At 39.2% G+C, this 19535-nt stretch overlaps 1 protein-coding gene and 1 long non-coding RNA gene across 2 annotated transcripts; one reads left to right on the forward strand and one right to left on the reverse strand.

Moving 5' to 3' along the window:
• The first annotated feature begins 729 nt into the window (after window positions 1-729).
• Window positions 730-12790, forward strand: utp6 (UTP6 small subunit processome component). The gene is made up of 19 exons (XM_022193835.2): window positions 730-994; window positions 1710-1794; window positions 1895-1936; window positions 2076-2168; window positions 2584-2631; window positions 2715-2778; window positions 2944-3062; window positions 3226-3303; window positions 3415-3496; window positions 4073-4154; window positions 4512-4690; window positions 6001-6080; window positions 6247-6324; window positions 8136-8315; window positions 10802-10882; window positions 11156-11265; window positions 11446-11512; window positions 11721-11793; window positions 12246-12790. The coding sequence occupies exons 1-19, from the start codon at window positions 903-905 to the stop codon at window positions 12398-12400; spliced, it is 1788 nt and encodes a 595-aa protein (XP_022049527.1). The 5' UTR covers window positions 730-902; the 3' UTR covers window positions 12401-12790.
• A 605-nt stretch (window positions 12791-13395) lies between these two features.
• LOC110950956 (uncharacterized) lies at window positions 13396-18740 on the reverse strand. Its single transcript, XR_002595683.2, has 2 exons — window positions 18584-18740; window positions 13396-15007 (listed from the first exon to the last, which is right to left on the reverse strand). It is a non-coding gene; the product is annotated as an uncharacterized LOC110950956 (long non-coding RNA).
• Window positions 18741-19535: the final 795 nt, after the last annotated feature.

Below are 19535 nucleotides of genomic sequence, written 5' to 3' on the forward strand. Positions count from 1 at the left end.
TCTGACTGTACATTAAATCAATAATGTATTTAATGGAACAAAACAACCGCCAAATGCAAATGAAAATATGCATTCTATAATAAATCGACATAAACAATAGTGAAAAATTATGAGTTTATTTTCCTGCCCAAATTTTTGCCATTAAATGCGCAGAGTGACCTTTTTATGCTATATATAATACGTGCATTTATTGAAAGCAATTTCAATATCTCTAAGAATAATGTTTTACTACATATCATATCTGCAAGATTTGCATCACATGCGCATTTTATACAAACACAGTCTCAAAGAAAATGAAGATATCAATGAGCATAATAGCCAGCTGCACGGCTTCAGTGAGTTTAGATGGAAATATTGAAGAAAATGTCGACAACAAGACAAGCCATTGATAACACAGGAAAGAAATAATACGAAATCAAATATACTTGGGTAGTTTTTAATCATTTCCAGTGATTTAAATGTCTAGTAAATGGTATTGTAAAAGTTTCGGAAAATAATAGTATGTAGTAAATCAAAATTACATTCCACTGGAAAAAAACCAACTAAAATCAAATAAACAAAAAAACTACTTAAAATGTATGTGGGCCGATACAAATATGACACGAATGTATATGTGTTAACTTTTGAATTGTGTTATATGATATTAGATTTGCTATTAAAGCGACAACCGAAAGCGTACAGTAAGTTTTTGTTTACCACTGATGGAGCCGGTTTGAATAAACGTTTCCCGTCGGACCTATTTGCAGACGGAACCGGAAAGTCAACGAATCACAACTTCCACCCATGTGTATGAGGGAGAGGTTGCGGCGTTACTTTATTACATTGTAACATTGTTTTAATTATTAGGTTTACTTTTATTAAACAACAGTCGGACCTAAACCTGTAACCGCCGCGTCGACAAAATGGCGGAGATCGTTCAGCAGCGGATCGAGGACAGAATCCCGGAGCTGGAGCAGCTGGAGAGAGTGGGACTGTTCACCAAGAAAGAAGTCAAGTAAGATCATTAACAATTCTCTGTGTGTTATCCCAAACAAGAGCAGCAAAGCAACAGACAAGTGAGACCACTTGAACAAGACATGGACTCAAAAAGGGCCTCTTGATGGAGGAATGTATTGATTTTTACGTTAAGTGGGAAAGTGAAAGATTTAAAATGGAGAAACAACGAGAACCTCGACAGCAACATCAATTCTGCCATCTTATTATTATTACTTTTAATTATTACAGATGATATATTAGATAATTATGAGAAAAAGAAACCCCACAGTATAGTTCACATGCTTTTTTCTCATAGGGAGCCATTGTGTTTAAAATGAAGCTCAGTATTGTGTTTTAGTGTTAAATAACGTCATCGTAGTTTATAAAATATGAAGAAGGGTTGAGAATGGACATTTGAGAATGACTGCAGCCCAGTGGGTTGTCAGGGATGGTTTCCGAATTCAGAAATAGTGAAATGAGGGGACAGTTTTCATATTAAAAAATCACCTTTTACAATAAAACATACTTGTGCAATTTGTTGAGTTCACGGTCACGGCATTAAAATTTTTACAGTATAGCATTAAAATATCATTAAATAGCATTAAATTTGACTTGTGGATTTCTGCAGAAACCCTGTATTAACATGTTGCAATTCACTCTTATTCTCTTACCTGCAATGAAATTAATAAAGTATGTTCAGTAGAGCTTTGTTATGTTTTTCCCCTCTATTTTAGATCAATAATCAAAAGAGTAACAGCCCTGGAATACAAGCTCACGAGGCTGATTGTGAACAAGGAGGACTTCATCGCATACATTCAGGTATGTGGGGACCATTATCACACATCATGTTCAGCCTGGATTTAAGCAAAGTTAGTAAAGATGTTAAAAAGGCGTAACTCTGAGTTTTGTTTCATTACAGTACGAAATCAACCTCTTAGAGCTGATCAAGAAGAGAAGAGCAGTAAGTATCCCGCAGTAAAAGAGACACAGCAAACTCACTTTACCTTAAACTCATGTTTACGGTGGAAGGGCTTCAGGTGATTATGCTTTGGGAAACTGTGCTTGCTAACACATAACTGTTCTTAACTTTTCATTTCCAGCACATACACTACCAGTTCAAAAGAGAGGAGATTGAGTACCCCATCATCCACAGAATAAATAGTACCTTCAGAAGAGCAACAAATAAGTGGAAGGTACAGTTGTATTCACAGCATTTTTACAGCTACATTTCCTCACAGTGTTGTGTACTAAGAGTGCAATGCCTCATTAGCCACATCAGCATGTTGGGTTCAGACATGAAAGGAACTTAAATTGATCTGGCTCTGCTGACACACTGCAAATCAAATTTACTTTCTTAAAATTGGCATCATATTTTTTAAAATGCATCATATGGCAGTTACCCTAAATACATGTGAATGATGATGCTTTTTTGTTAACAATCATTCCTAGAGAAATGGTAATGTAATTGTTCATTCCTCCCTAAACCTAGAAATGTTTTGTATTTTGGCTTCCCAAAGGGAAACAGATGACATCATAGAATGCTTGAAGTGTATAAATTCACTAAATTATTGAAAGCATGAATGAGTCAGATGTCTCCTTTTCCCACAGGATGATGTGCAGCTGTGGCTCTCACATGTTGCTTTCTGTAAAAAATGGGTATGTAAAGATTGCATCTTTTGGTCTCATTTTAGATATGTGTGTTCTTTTTCTAATAATCCCTCTATTAATTCACTCCTCAGGCCACCAAAGGCCAGATCAGCAAGGTGTTCTCATCCATGCTTGCGATCCATCCTGACAAGCCAGGTACAGAAGATGTGACTTACAAACAGATGCCCGTTTACATCTGCTGTTTGGCTTATTTAGATGTTCATTAAAGTCAACAGAAAATGTCTGTTTTTGAATGTAATCCTGGAGATGAAAAAGACAGATGCAGTTAATAGTAATGCAGTTTTTTTCTTCTCTTTTTAGCCTTGTGGATCATGGCTGCCAAGAGTGAGCTGGAGGATAGAAATTCTTCAGAAAGTGCCAGACACCTGTTTCTGAGGTCGCTGCGTTTCCACCCAAAAAACCACAAAGTCTATCAGGAGGTAAAGATGCTAAATATATTTATACTTTTTCCAAAGGGAATCTGTCTTTTTTTAAGCCGTCTTATCTGTTTGCTTAAATTGTTCCAAGATCCTCTGGTGCTGAGAGGTGTATGAGTGCGACTGGATTTCTCAAACCTGTAAATTTACCTTTGCTCTGTGTTAGTACTTCCGTATGGAGCTCCTGCATAGCGAGAAACTGAGGAAGCAGCAGAAAGACCTGGAGAAGGCTGAGATGGACCTGGTGAGTTCAAAACAAAGTGAATGCAAACAGAAACACAACAATTCAAAACACACACATTCTCAGAGGTTTTGTGTTCAGGGTCTCACTACTTGCCGTTTTTATACCTTCCAGGGTGAATATGAATTTTCTCCAGAGATCTTAAGTGGAAAGCTAGCCGAGGTTGTGTACAGAAACGCTACAGGACAAATCAAAGGTAAGCTTTTAAAAATGTATGCAGGTCTGTGCAAAAACAGAAAAGACTTATTGAACGAAAAAATGTTATAGTATATATACATAACCTGCTTCTTCAAATATTGCTGCTAGCTGAAGCATCTGCACTTTTTATATTCTGTTCTAGTTTTATAGTCGTCGTTATATTGTACTTAATTTAAATCAAATGTTCTGTTTGTTTTTTTTACTTGTCTTAAAAGTTTTTATGCCTCAGAAGCATTCTACAAATTTCACTGTAATGCCTGACATCAATATAATGACAAAGCTTCTTCTACTACTAAGACATAATAAGCTAAACCCATATTTAAGTGGTACATTTATACATTGCCACAGCTGTAACTGTGCTGTCATCATTTAAAAGGCTGAAAGTCATATGTACCAAAGTTGGCACCTGTTATATTTGACACACTCTTGATAGCTTATCCTTTAATATTTAACCACAAACTTTGGTAACGACAAATGTCGGTTTGATGTTGGAATATTTGGGTATTGAATGATGTGTCACGTTCATTACAATAATTCCTAAAGTCCATTCGATAACTCTGCTTGTGTCCCACAGAAGCAGAATTTGTCATCTCACTTCTGAACATAGCAGCTATCTTTGACTTCACCAAAGAGCTCCAGGACTCCATCCTGCAAGAGTAAGAAACAAGTGCACCAGGGGATTATCACATTCAATATTCAGCATTTTTACAGTTATCTACTTTTATAGTCCTTTGTGTAACTGATTCTTGATAAAATAATTTGAAAATGTGCTACTTTGGCTTTGAATCAGCTTCCTCTCTTTGTCTATTTGTCATTACTGTGGTCTGAAATACATATCAAATATGTATTGTCTCTGATTATAGGTTATCAGTCTCCTTGGTAATAATATCGCTGTTGAAGAAAACATTGGTCAACCCGGAAGATTTACTTGCAAATTAGTTTATTTTTCACCCTGTCTTTCACATATTCTGGGACTTTTTTTTACCTCCTTCCTTCCCTCCCTTTGTTTCCAGCTTACAGACCAACTACACAGAGGACAGCGTTACGTGGGATTTCATGGCTAAGAGGGAGCTGGAGGCTCCGGGGGCTGGAGAGGAGCTGCAGACTGCCAAAGGTCGAGCCTCAGACATCAACCGCAGAGAGGAGCGCTGCTGCCAGGTCTATGAGGAGGGAGTCAAAAGCCTCAACTCTGGTAACAGCTCACCTATACACTGAGAACACTTGCACAGTATAGTGCTTAAAAATCAGATGTTGAGGCTTAACTCTGTTTGGATTTTGAGAAACATTCAGAATAGACTGTAGGAGCTTCAGGAGAAATCGACTGGACTTCTCTTGTAGATTCTTGAATACATTTCACCTTCATCCAAGAGTCTTCTTCAGTTCGAGATGAGTAATGGGGAGTTGGTAATGGCCCATTAACGAGCAGGACTCACAGCCTCAAGGTGTGAATTGTCTAATTGTCCACCAACAATGAGAGCAATCATGGTGGAGGGGCCGCCACTTTATGTAACAAAGGATGTGAATCTGTCAAGTTGGGAGTGACTCAAGATGTTAATGATGGTGAAACTTTCAGGGGAGAGACCTTATCAATAATAGGTGTTTGATAAATGGTGTCACAAACCCCCTCCTCTGTTTAAAGATGGCTGTTCCAATTTGACAATAGATGGCTTCCTTCACTCCTCACTCAAACATGTCGTCCTCTTTGTCCAAAATGTGGGCATTTCTGTCCTCAAAGGAACATCCGTTATCCTTCAGATGCAGGAGAGCTGCTGTCCTGAGGAGTCTTCTCTCCTGTGTTGAGCCATGCGCTTATGAAGCTGTTGTTGAGTCTCTCCTATGTATAAATCTGTGCAATCTTTGCTGCATGTACAACGTTGCTCCAGTTGTGCGTTGGTCTTTTATCCTTGGGGTGAACCAGTCTTTGTCTTAGAGTGTTTCTGGGTCTGAAGTGGACATGGATGTTTGGAGTTTTTAGGATCCTCCAGCTATACATGGTATAATAATGCTCCTCCTGTTTTCTTCATTGTCTCTTGTGGTGCTGTGTTTCTTAGACCTTTTTGTAGATTTGATGAAGGTCCAGTTGGGATAGCCACAGCTCCTCAATGTGTTCCTAATGTGGGAATGCTCCTTCTCCTTTTCCCAATGCGATGTAAGGAACCTTCTCAGCCGTAGTATTGTTGTAGTACCGTAATTAACATTTAATTATAGGGAAGTTGTGAAGGATGGAAATTAAGTATTTCAAATCTTTAAATGGATTTTTTATCCATATCCAAAAACACATTGAAAAGACAGTTTGCTTTATTAAAAAACGTAGTTTGATAAAATACTGTCAACTAACTGCATTCCATTACTGTCATTAGCAAACAGTTTTTAGTTAGTGAGCAGGTAAACTATTAGTGAACAGCTTCTACCTAGTCCCCCTGTATTATTTCACAGCCTGCGCTCTCTTTTCCATCATATAATCTGTCAGTGTAATAAACCCCTGCTGTGTTTGCCTTCCAGAGTCCATGTGGACTTGCTATGTTGCTTTCTGCTTGGAAAGGCTGAAGAGGAAGACCAACGTCCAGGAGCTGAAGGAAAAAGTGAGTGACTCCTCCTAAAGTTTGGGGTGAACTGTATTTGCTCTGTACTACTGTGTGTCACTGTGTTTGGTTTGGTTCTGAGGTTAGAAGTTAAACACTGAAGAATGTCAATGGCTTCAGTGTTTTTGGAGTTGAGGAGTGAATTCTAACTTTGTTTGTGTCACAGAGGCAGGAGAGGCTGCTGGGAGTCCTGCAGCGTGCTCACGACTCCTCACTGCTAAAGGAGAATTACTACAAGAACTGGGTAAGACAGCCTACAGCAGATGTTTAATCATGGAATCACAGCAGGCCTGTGGGCTGTTTCACCTTCATGTGGTGACCTGTTAACTATTGTTCTCTCAAAAACATTTTTTTTATCTAGAGTGATTGGCACAGTTCACAAGGACCAACTATGCAGCTGTTCTGGACTCAAACAAAAGAGGCCAGAACAGGACAGAATGTATCTTTGAAGCTGATACCGGCTCATGTTTGGACGTACAAACAGAACGAAATGCTAGAAGTTCTATAAATGAGTACAAACACAGATTGCAGCATAAATATACATCAGTGTATTGGAACGCTGGAGAGCTAAACTGCTGCACAGTTAAAAGTTTGTGTTAGTTTTGTACAGCTGAGGGTATAAACTATCAATTTTAAGGTTATGAAGCTGCAAACAGGAGTGAGGTAAAAAAAAAAGGTCAGACTATGAACTCGGTGTCTGACATCGAGGGAGGAGTGGAAAAGTTTGATGGCCACAGGCTCAGCATCGTCCTCTGTGACTCCTCAACCACACAGTTCAGCTCCACCTACACCATGTTGCTGCCGTGCAAATCAGTTTATGAAGTGTGTCGACATCCGGTGACCTCAACCTGCCGCCCTGACACACAAGAGAGCACTTGACACCGCAAACTTATAAAACATCAGCCTCTCAAGGAAGAAGTAGAAGTAAAAATATTTAAGAGAAGAGCATAAAGTACCACAAAACACCTCCTCTGAGAATCTGATGTCTTCAAGTTTGGAGATTTTTGATTCTTTTTTTTTCTCCCATAAATTAGAATATTAAATCTACCTTTTATGGTTTGTCAGACGTGCTCCTGGTTCTTAAGATGTTCAGGCAATAAAAAAACCTCAGATTTGATGGAAAATGCACAAATGTTACAAAGCTGAAAACAGGGCCACTCATCTGAACTCTGTCTTAAAACTGTGAAATCACTTTACCCTGCATGTCTCAGTTAAACATAAAAATAAAACGTCTGCAGTATCCAGGTTCAGTAAAGACCACAAACTCACATGGAAATACTTTATGGGCATTCAAAATATAAATATTAAAATATCTATAGCATGTAGAGTCACCCTCGGGTTTTTCCAATTTAAACAAATAAAAGATAGCCATAGAAATTCAACTTGCATTATTTTTCATTTCTATATGATTTCTAACATTTTAACTGTGTCATACTGCACTGAAGACTTTTGAGTTCTTTCTGCTTGTAGCCATAGTTGTGCTGTTTCCATAAAGGTTCAGGACTTTATATTGCAGTGAAACATGAGCCCATGGTGAGTAAAATGTGACAGAAGCGAAAAACACTTCAGAGGGTTGATTAAGCAGAAATATGACTTAAAAAAACATTTTAAAAAAAATGGTTAAACACTGACATGGAACATTTTACTACATTTATTTTTTGAACTTTTAGTAAATATTACTTATAATAACTTTATTCTTTTACTTAAGCACTGTTTTGATTGTAGGATGTTTTCTTGCAGTGGAGTGTGGTATCAGTAGTTTTACTTAATAAAGGGACCTGACTACTACTTCACCAACCTTTACTAATCTTATTTCACGTGTAGTTTTATTGTGGGACCATAAACAGGTCAAATATCAAAACCCTTTGTGTTAGTTCACAATTAGCTGTGTAAATACATTTTTAGGTAGAATTTATAGTCCTTTGCAGATAATAACATGTCAATTCCTAGGTTACGCATTTGTTTAACTGTAGTGGGACTAAAATAGATAAAAAAAGAAGTACACTGTCCTGTACTTTATCAAAACAACTAACATGACGTTCTCCATGTGACCAGTTGCAGATTTTGCTCTCCTCTGGAGATACAGAAGGAGCAGCCAGCGTTGCCATGACAGCCACACAGCGCTACAGCCAATCGGTGTCAATGTGGAGTCTGAGTCTGCAGACGCTAATGCAGCTGGGAAGTGGAGACATCGGCAAGCATTTCCAGGATGCTCTCACAAACGTTAATCCCAAGGTATAGATATACATATATAAGTGTACACAGGAACACACACAAGTTGTCTCCACATAATGTGTTCATTTTAAGTTCAATAATTTCCTCTGAGCACACTAACCATCACGCTGAACTCACTCGTGCTGCCACAGTACCAGGATAATTGTTGTCCTTGGAGAGCGGAGACACACAGATGCACACACATACAGCAGCCACCAGCACTGCTGAAGAAGTGGGACATCTCCTTGGCCCAATTAGTCTCTGTTCCATCATATTCATTTCCTCAAGTGGCTTCTCCAGCCTATATGGGAGGAAAAATGAAGACAGGTTAAAAACTCAGCCTTCCAGTATGAATGCATCATGTAAACCTGAGATGAATAATTTGTGTGCTTACTTTCTAATTGAAGTCACGGTCCATTGATAGGTTTGCCGTTTACTCCAAACAGGCTTTGGGTGGATAGTGAAGTAATCCTTAAATCTCTTACAGCGCTTGGGATATTTGGAAGTGTTTTTCTTGGTCATCATCACAGCTGTTTTGTTTTTACAAGCGTAATTGTTTTGGTGATTAGAAGGACTGCATCATTTTTCACTGGGTAATAGGGTTGCGGCCACCAGGGGGGCATCGGTTAGAATGCTCTCAAAGTCAAAATGTTCCCTTTTGCTCTTTTTTTGTGAAAAGGTTACACATATGAAAGTCTCTGCACGTGTGTGGTTCTGAAACAAAAAAAGTAGAAAGAAGTAAATAATAGGTGTGCAGTGTCACAGTACTATCTGATTCTACATTGCCATGACACTACAAATCCCAAAATATCAAGTCACATAGCCCAGTGTGCCATCTGCAGCAGCAAAGGGAAACTGGGTAAACATGCAACAGTAAGACCTAAACCGTCATTATAAACTAAACAAAGAGCATATTCACCTACCTGTAAATTCACACACACTGAACCTTCCACAAACATGGAGTGACAGCCAGCCTCTGCAGAGCATAGTGGCCTCTGATTGGCTAATGGCTTAATTGTCTATTAAGCGTGCCTGGTCCTGTCCTCCTTCATCACAGTAGCCTAATAGGAAACACATTTCACAAACAGCTTCCATTTTTTTCTAAAATTTGGGGTGCCAGAGTACTTCTCCTGTAGTCTGATGCTGTGTAGCTATGAATACACATGGCCTGACTGAGCCAAAGGCCTTCACAGCAGTGAGCAGAATAGCTGGTTATTGTTGCAGTGGAGGTTTCACAAGACTGTGACCCTGAGAAGTAGCTGTATGAGGAGGATTACAACTCACTGCTCATTATGCAAGCCTTTTCTCCCTAGAAGCACACTCTTTGGAAGGGTTGAGAAATGGTATAAAGCCCCAGGGTTTTTGTCTGGTATGTTAAACGATCTAATATTTTAGTATTGCACAGTATGGCACACAAATGTAGATAAACTGTGGACATACAGATATTCATTGCACTCACTAACTGATACAGTAAATTGGCCTGTAGGGAAACTTGTAGCCGAGAGCAAAGAGAGCTGATTCGTCACCCAGATGCAGGCTGAGGGTGCTGAATGATGAGTCATATTAAAAAACTCTCTGCTTGTAATTATTTCTGTAAGCATGGGTCTGATTTAGGTTTGGCATGTTCGGACACGTTCAGTCTAAAAGTAAAAGTGGATTGAGATATCGGATGACGCTGACAACGCTTTCAGGCATCTGCTATCCATTACAATAGCATGCAGCCAAAAACATAATGCACACAGTTTTTCCGAGCGCAAAATGGGCGTTTGAGGGGGCGACTGTACGACAGTAAGGTTGTCTGGGTTACCTTGTTTGACAGAAATCTGCTTATTTACCTGTTGTTTGAGACTAACTGATGATAGGAAATGCCAGTTAGGCTTCAATCAATGAAACCTCAATTAACAAAACTGGTTGAACTGCGGAAAAAGGTTTAAGATTCTTATAATTTTGACATATTTTTCTTTGTTTCTGACTAAAAAAATCCTCTGTGCAGAAAAAACTCTGGAGTTTATTCAAGGTTGTCTAATAAATGCAAAAAATCTAAAGTACATTAGTGCTTTTTGTACTTGAATTTGTTGAATTCAGGATTTTTTTCAGTAAAATTTAAAGGGGGTTGAAAAAAATACTGTGCGTTTCTACATATTTAGGTCATAAGAATGTCTAATTACTTTAACACACTTGCAGCTTTTGCAGATATTGCTGCAATGTTCATGTAAGTGTGTTCTGAGAATGTGGGCGATAGGTAAAAGGCCTTCTATTGTGCAATGCATTCAAAATATGTCTAGTGTCTGGACTTCCCTGTAGAGCCATGAATGATCAAAACAACATATGGACTTGAATTTGCAGTTGCATAAACAGGTGAAATGTACCCTTTACTTTATAACTCGTAGCTAATCAGGGATTCGGTTTAACAGGTGTAACACTCACAGAACAAATATCCAGTACAGCGTGTACATGCTCATGGCTATCGAGGTGGTCGTTCAGCTAACACGTGTCTGTCTTAAAAGGAGAGTCTACCGCTGTGGCAGCTGCAGTTCCAGTGGAGCGCTGACAACCAGAGTCCTGAGGAGACTGAAGCCGTCTTTAAGGTGCCACACCAGAGTCGACATTGATGCACAGGCTGCTCTCATTACGGGCAACATACAATATTACTGACACAATAAAACAAAGACTGTAGTACTGTAGACAGATGAAGTAAAATCGGGACCTTAGGTGTACTTCCTGATATGTTTCGCATGAATAATAAACACTTAAAAGATGAAGCGAGAAGGGAGATTAGTAGCCCTTTCATGTGTGCACAGTGTTTCAGCCTCTGAATTGAGAAAGCCTTGCAGACGGTTTGTTCTCGTGTTTGTTCCCAGAGAGGTCTACTGTCTGCAGTAGCGGCTGTTGCCATGGAGACGAAAGAGAGCTACCTCGATTGGTCGTACTCCACTGGAGGCTACAAGAAAGCCAGGAAGACCTTTACAAGGTAACATCAGATAACTTTGTCAGCTCGTGTCGTTCCTAAATTAGATGACGAAAACAAAAGGAATATGTAAGTTAGACTGATCCCAAAACACCGGGCTGCAAATGCAAAGGTATCTCTGAAGATGTCGGTGTCTTTTGATGAAACTGTAGATTTTAAACTGACTTTTTCTTTCTTTTGTAGCTTACAAGAAAACCGTCCCTTGTCCAAGGCCTTTTTCACCAGAATGATTCAAATTGAGAAGGAACAAGTACGTATATCAGCTACTGTATGCAGCACAGCTCAGTCTGAAACAGGCATTGGCTATTGACTGCATGGTTCAGTTTGTACTGGTTTCTGGACACGTACATTTGTTTCAAAAGACTTCTAGCTCTGCGAAAAACAAGAAATCATCAGGACAGATGGTGAATTTTCATAGACAGCCCTGAATGTGATAACAAAGTTGTTTGTTCTTCCAGGAGACTCCAAAAATGCACAATCTGAGAGACTACTATGAGAGGGTGCTGCAGGAGTTCGGGACCACAGATGACGGTGAGTGGAGTTTAAATGTCTTTAAGAAGCAAACGTCAACAGGAGAAGCAGTGTTAGTTAAAAACATTTATTTACAACATCCTGCTAGACAGTTATGGAGGGCTAAATGCCAGGTTTACATCTTCACAGAACAACTGCACCAAAAGAGACTCAACAGTTCACCATCAGATAACCACTTATTTGACCAGATATCGTTTCAGTCTGGTCAAAACATGACAGTTAAAATACATTCCCGGAGACGCTAAATTGAGAGTATGGTTTTTAGGCTCAAGGACAAAAGGGCTCGTCTTGGTCTTTGGGCCTAATACTACTACTGTATAGGAAGAGAGTTTGTCAGGGATCAAGCCTCAATTAGGATGTGGGAAGTTGAATAACCTTTGTTGCATCACTTGTTAATCTAAACTTCTTTCATTTTTAGCTGCATTGTTTTCTCTTGTTTTTATTTTCTGCAGATCTGTGGCTGCAGTACATTCAGGAGGAACTGGGGCCCCTCGGCCAGCCAGAGAACTGTGGCAAGATCCACTGGAGGGCCATGAAGTTTCTGGAGGGGGAGAGCGTGGAAAGATTCACCTCCAAATACACTCTGCTTCAGACTGGGCACCTATGAGTGGCCCTTTAAGACAATAGATGTTTAAGATGCAGAAGCAGCACATGCTGGTCCAGTAGAAGGCTGGTTCTCTACCTGCTCATTGCCTTTAAATGGAACCGTTTTGCAGTATCTGAAGTTTGCAGTTCATTTGGAAGAAGCCTCCTCTTAAAGGCTTCCAGCCGTGTTAGAAAAAATATTTTCAGATTTGATTGCAGCTGCAATTTACAGTTTGTATTTACTTTCATTTTTCATGTGCTAAAGTCTGTACAGTTTGCTATTCAGACGGATGTTCAAAACATTTGATACAGTCAGGAGGTCCAGTTTAATTGAATTCCACTTATTTGGTATTTGGAGAAGATAAACTTTGATGCTGTTATAATGAAAATAAAACAGTCTCATCACTCTTGAGTGTTGTCTGGTCCTTGTCCAACTGATTTAAAGCCCCTTTCAGACGTGCACTCCTTTGCACAAATCTGATGTCAACTGAAAGTGTTGGTTTGTGTCTGAGTAGTCACTTTTCTATGAAAGATGCAATCAAAGATGTATCACTTTCACACAGTTACATGCAGTTGCATTATTAGATCGGCACACACAAGATTAAAATGTGCTGACTGTCCAATCTCGAGCATATGACAAACATTCTACACGTATCATCACTTCTATGAATACGATGGGCTTGAGAGGAACTTTCATGTAAAAGTGACAAATGTGTGAATGACAGAAACAGCAATGTTACGTATCCCATGTCTAAAAAGGGCCACAGTTACATCTCACATGTATCAGCTAAAAACACAACGCACCTTTTTCTCAACCAGGACTCATACAATAAGATCTTCCTTGAAGTAGTTTTTCAGTGAAGCTATTTTGACCGAAACATTCACTGAACCAGCGTTTCTACTCAGTAACAAGTATCATCTCGTTTACATTCTCGCCCTTCATGGTGCAAAATGTTGCGTGTAAGAAACAAAACCATAAATATGAGGCAGCTGCAGAGTCATGTAATAACACCTCTATGAAATGTTTCAATGGTCATCTAATATATTTACAGTTTGTAAGGACACTTCAAATTGTTGCATTTTATACAGCAATGGCACCTACATTCGTGTAAGTCATGAGGTATTACAAAATGTTAATGGAAAAAAGCATATAAATTCATCATCTTTGAAGTCTAAATACACAGATGACACATATGCAGACCTATAAAACTGTCACAGAAGGGATTTAACATGTGTTTTGTCTAATCTGACATTCAAGATCACATGGAAAAAAAAAAAACTTAGTCATGGACAGTGAAAAGAAGTCATCACATTACTTTGTGGTCTCTTCCAGTCACTGGCAGAGATGTTCATTAGAGATCCATGTGCACAAAATTAAAAACCGCTAGAGATGACACGTCACTCTAAAAGACCTCTACACTCTCCAGTCATCATTTACATAGACAGTAGTTTCAGCAAAATTAGCATCTCCTGATATCTCAGAGAAATTAGTGCAAACATGAAAACAAGACATTAGAATGTGAATTAAGGCAGAATTTGTCCCGATGAATGACATTTTCAATACTGATCCCTTTAGAAAATGAATCAAGCTGCAAATGGAGTTCCTGCTATTACAGTGAGACGTGGTTTCTGTTTGGGCGGACAAATGTTCTGGTCTGCTAAAATACTGAGTGACTTGATGCGTTTCCCAGAAGAGAAAAAAAAATTAGCAAACTGTCCAGCTGATGTTTCCCGCTAATGCACTGGGCGTTTTTGTACGACATGGCTAACCTGAGAAAATACTCAAATGTGTTCAGAATATATATATTTAACTCAGCAGGTTCGGCCTGAAAACCCTGCAATTAGCTGCTGAGTCACAACATCTCACAATGGCTTAAAAGCTTTTCCAGAGGTACAGAGGCTTTTTAACCCTTAAATTTGAGGGAGCAGTTAGTGCCATTGGTACTTAATCCATTCAAATAAAATCACAATTTTCTATTTGGCACATAAAATCTGTCTTCATCAGTATAAAAAGCTGTTATTGGCCTTTAAAAATAGGTGGACACTGTAGGCCTTCATTGCTGATAAAGGAAAAAGACCTCAGGGTGTTTTTTCCTAAACAGATTTAGGAAAAAAAAAAGGTGGCACTGCAGTGATGCTAAAACCCCCAAAAAGTAACTTCATGTCTTGATCGTTTGCGTATGTGTTATGTCCCCCTATGGAAACTCTATGTACCCACCGTGAACAGCACGCCAACAGCTCTGATAGGCCTTTCCAAAATACCCCAAAGTGTAAAAATTCCCCTTTATCTTTCTCATCTTTATCACATTGGACGGATTCTGGCTGCTCCACTTCCCCCATGTCAACCCCAGCCCACCTCTTCACAGCTTCTTGAAGAAGATGTAGGTGAAAAGCACCAACACGCCGGCGGACAGCAGCCCGATCACACACTGGTGGATGGTGATGACATTCTCCAGGGCGTGGATGCGCTCCTCCATGGCGCTGGTGTGGATGTAGTCATAGATGGAGGCCCCGATGCTCCACACCGCCCACACAGCGTCCACCACCGCCTTCATGGTGGGAGAGACCATTGAGAGGGCCGCCTGCAGCCGGGCGCCCGCTGCATCCGCTGCCTAATGGCCCCACTGCACTGCAGAGAGAAGAGGGTGACACATGGTGCCGTGAGGAGAGAGCTGTGTGTGGGCACAAGAATGAAACCTCTGATTGAACAGCCATTTTTGTGCTTTGTCTTTCTGTGATTGTGAATGCGAGCACAAAATTCTTTTGTCAAGTGTGCTGGATTTGCATTTTATCAACTGTTGTGGTTGTATTATTCATTTATTTATCTATTTATGTAGCAAAGTAAGATATTAATAACAAAGTATGCCTACTCAGTTACTGTTGTTTAGGGCTGGGACTCACAATAATTTCTATTACTGACTGATCTGCCAATTTTCTCAATTATTAAATTAACTCAGACAAAACTAAAACATTTTCCTAAAGCTCAAGGGAATACCTTGTCCAGCCAACCACCTTAAAACCCAAAGATATGCAGTTTAAAATTAAGCTAAAAGCATCAAATTCTCACATTCAAATTAAGAGCTATGCTTGAAAGCCAAGGCAAATCACTGTTACTGTGCACAAGTATAACACTACTTCATTCTTCCACTCCACTGTGTACAGAGGTACATTTTACTCCATTTATTTGACAGTGAAAGTCTGCAGGTTAAGAGGTTACATACTCAACATTTTTATTGTGCTTATGATGCACTGCCAAGACACCAATGACTCCTCTGAAGGAGTTGAAAGTTTTAGCGGCTAAGATGGGAAAGCCTGTGCATAGAGCAACTGTTGTCTGTTCTTCACTAGTCAAAGAGTTGGTAAAAAGAGAATGTTGCTGCTGAAGAACGTTCATGTTAAATATCAATTACACACGTGGACAAAATTGTTGGTACCCCTCAGTTAAAGAAGGAAAAACCCACAATTCTCACTGAAATCACTTGAAACTCACAAAAGTAACAATAAATAAAAATTTATTAAAAATTAAATAATCAAAAACAGCCATTACTTTTGAATTGTTGATTAACATAATTATTTAAAAAAACAAACTAATGAAACAGGCCTGGACAAAAATGATGGTACCTCTATAAAAGATTGAAAACTATTTGACCAGAGTGACATGATTAACTCAGGTGTGTCATTTAATTGACATCACAGGTGTTTCCAAACTCATAATCAGTCAGTCTGCCTATTTAAAGGGAGACAAGTAGTCACCCTGCTGTTTGGTGAAAAGGTGTGTACCACACTGAACATGGACAACAGAAAGCGAAGGAGAGAATTGTCCCAGGACATCCGAAAAAAAATGATAGACAAACATCTTAAAGGTAAAGGCTATAAGACCATCTCTAAACAGCTTGAAGTTCCTGTGACAACAGTGGCTCATATTATTCAGAAGTTCAAGACCCACGGGACAGTAGCCAACCTCCCTGGACGTGGCCGCAAGAGGAAAATTGATGACAAATTGAAGAGACGGATCGTTGGAATTGTATCCAAAGAGCCCAGAGCAACCTCCAAAGAAATTAAAGGTGAACTCCAAGGCCAAGGTACATCAGTGTCAGATCGCACCATTCGTCGTTGTTTGAGCCAAAGTGGACTTCATGGGAGACGACCAAGGAGGACACCACTGCTGAAAAAAACTCATAAAAAAGCCAGACTGGAATTTGCAAAAATGCATGTTGACAAGCCACAAAGCTTCTGGGAGAATGTCCTTTGGACAGATGAGACCAAACTGGAGCTTTTTGGTAGGGCACATCAACTCTATGTTCATAGACTCAAAAACCAAGCATACGAAGAAAAGAACACTGTCCCTACGGTGAAACATGGAGGAGGCTCAGTAATGTTTTGGGGCTGCTTTGCTGCATCTGGCACAGGGTGTCTTGAAAGTGTGCAAGGTACGATGAAATCTGAAGACTATCAAGGCATTCTGGAGAGAAATGTGCTGCCTTGTGTCAGAAAGCTTGGTCTCAGTCGCAGGTCATGGGTCTTCCAACAGGACAACGATCCAAAACACACAGCCAAAAACACCCAAGAATGGCTGAGAGAAAAGCGTTGGACTATTCTAAAGTGGCCTTCTATGAGCCCAGATCTGAATCCCATTGAACATATGTGGAAGGAGCTGAAACATGCCATTTGGAGAAGACACCCATCAAACCTGAGACAACTGGAGCTGTTTGCTCATGAGGAATGGGCCAAAATACCTGTTGACAGCTGCAGAACGCTCATTGACAAATACAGAAATCGTTTAATTGCAGTGATTGCCTCAAAAGGTTGTGCAACAAAATATTAAGTTATGGGTACCATCATTTTTGTCCAGCCCTATTTCATTAGTTTGTTTTTTTAAATAATTATGTTAATCAATAATTCAAAAGTGATGGCTGATTTTGATTATTTAATTTTCAATAAATTTTTATTTATTGTTACTTTTGTGAGTTTCAAGTGATTTCAGTGAGAATTGTGGGTTTTTCCTTCTTTAACTGAGGGGTACCAACAATTTTGTCCACGTGTGTAGATGTTGTTAGAAACCATGAGTGAGAATCTGAAGTCAACTGGAAGAAGGTTCTTTGGTCTAACGACACCAAAATGTTGCCTTTTGGCCATCAGACAAAAAAAGATGTTTGTCGAACACAAACACTGCTTATCATCACAAGCACACCTTCTTCACTCTGAAGCATGGTGGGGGCAGCATCATGATGTGCTTTTTGGCAGCAGACGCTGGAAGGCTTGTAAAGGTAGAGGGTAAAATTAATGCAGGTAAGTCCAGGGAAATCCAGGATGACAGCCTGAGGCTGTCTACAACAGAACTTTTCTTTCTTTCTTTCCAGCAAGACAATAACCCCAATAACACAGGCAAAGCTATACAGAAATGGTTGAAATGGGTTGTCCACTTCTGGTCACCATTGAACCTGACAGCGCTTAAGCAGTTTTTCAAAGAAGAATGAGATAAAACTGCAGTGTCCAGATGTGTAAGGCTGATTGAGATCTATCTACACTGGCTCAATGCTGTAATAGCAACCAAAGATGCACCTACTAAATACTGACTTAAAGAAGGTGAACCCATATGTGAACACTTATTTTAGGCAGTATATCTTTGTATTATTAACTGGCATTACTTTGTAGACATCTGTTCTCACTTTGTCAAAAGAAATTACCATGATTCAATTTTGAAAACCATTAAAAAGGAAACACTTTATATAGGTACTGCATGCCATTGACATTTTGGTGACACTTTTACTTAATTTTGAATTTCTAAGACCTAAAACCTTGTAGAGTTTCTTTTACTAAAGTGTTGCACGATGTATTTATTTACCTGCTTAAGCAACAGCTGCAACATTATAAAGGATTTTTCTCATACCTTGCTGTCCTCTATGTACATGCAGGGTCTTTACATTCCTCTCTCCATGATGTAAACTCCCTCAACACATGCTGACGTCATTCCACTATGAATAAATTTGATTCACTCCTAAAGTGGATTCACATGATCAGTCATTTGGTCTTGGGAGATCAGAAGGCTTCAAACTATACAGGCCAAAATCTGAAGTGTTTCCTGATCCTGAGTTTGAGGGGGGGAAACGAGGAACAAGGCAGTAACTGTGTTCAACACTGAGATCAACCTGCTCAGACTGGAACATTTCTGACGAACACATTTGTGAAACGAGCCAAAACTCACCGACAGCTGTCAGATGTTAACGTGATGATGAAGGTGATGATGAACATCCGTCCTGCCGGTCCTGGAGTGAAGACTGATCTTATTTATTAGGAGAAGCCGGGCTGTTCTGGTCGGGAAACAAGTCGGACATTTCTAGTTGGTGTTAAGTTTGTCTCATTTACTCACACCGCTTCTGGTCACAAGCTTCAAAATAAAATAATTTGCTCCTCACATGGATTACAGCATATTTCAGAAAAAGATGTATTCCATGCAAGTAGAAATATGTGAGGGAGAAGAAACATGAGAGGGGGAATACACCACGTAGAAATTACAACTGCAAGTTTTATTAATAATAGTCTCGTCAGGACCTAAGTTTAAGTCAAACTTTTATTTTGATAAGATCATCCTCCAATTTCCGACATTACTGTGGGCTTTGGTCTACAATGAAGCAGCTGACTGATGCCGTAGGAAAGTCACCAGTGTCTGTAAAAGTGGAGCATGACCCCGAGAATAGAACAGAACGGATAAGGATGGAAATGATCAGAAAAGAGTAAAACAGCGACATGAAATGACATATCAGATCAGACTAGGATCAAATGCAACATGTATGAACAGAAAACACCGTAAACCCAATAAAAACAACAAAAAGTCATTAAAAAGACGAAAAACTGTGGCGTTCAAAAGCTTTAAACGCTGCAAAAATAACGGTATATATCTGTAAAATAATTACAGAAATACTGTAACACTGCCATTATAAGGTCACACACTGTGAAAGAGCAATTTAATATTTGTAAAAAAAAAACAGATTTTTGATTAACATTATTTTCAGTTTAACAACGTAAAAAAGCAGCAAAAAATCTGTCAGATAACAGTTTGAATATTTTTCAGTTCAATTAAGCACATTGTTTTTGTCATATTACAGCAAACATTTATTAAATAATTATATTTTTTGCAAAACCATACTCAAGAAAAA

The sequence above is a fragment of the Acanthochromis polyacanthus genome, chromosome 3 (genome assembly GCF_021347895.1).
Source record: "Acanthochromis polyacanthus isolate Apoly-LR-REF ecotype Palm Island chromosome 3, KAUST_Apoly_ChrSc, whole genome shotgun sequence".
Lineage (NCBI taxonomy): Eukaryota > Metazoa > Chordata > Actinopteri > Pomacentridae > Acanthochromis > Acanthochromis polyacanthus.

Coding starts and splice junctions, on each gene's coding strand:
- utp6 (XM_022193835.2), top strand. CDS start 903: ATGGCGGAGATCGTTCAGCAGCGGATCGAGGACAGAATCCCGGAGCTG. Junction 4,691..6,000: donor AGTCAAAAGCCTCAACTCTG/GTAACAGCTCAC, acceptor TTTGCCTTCCAG/AGTCCATGTGGACTTGCTAT. Junction 8,316..10,801: donor TCACAAACGTTAATCCCAAG/GTATAGATATAC, acceptor CTGTCTTAAAAG/GAGAGTCTACCGCTGTGGCA.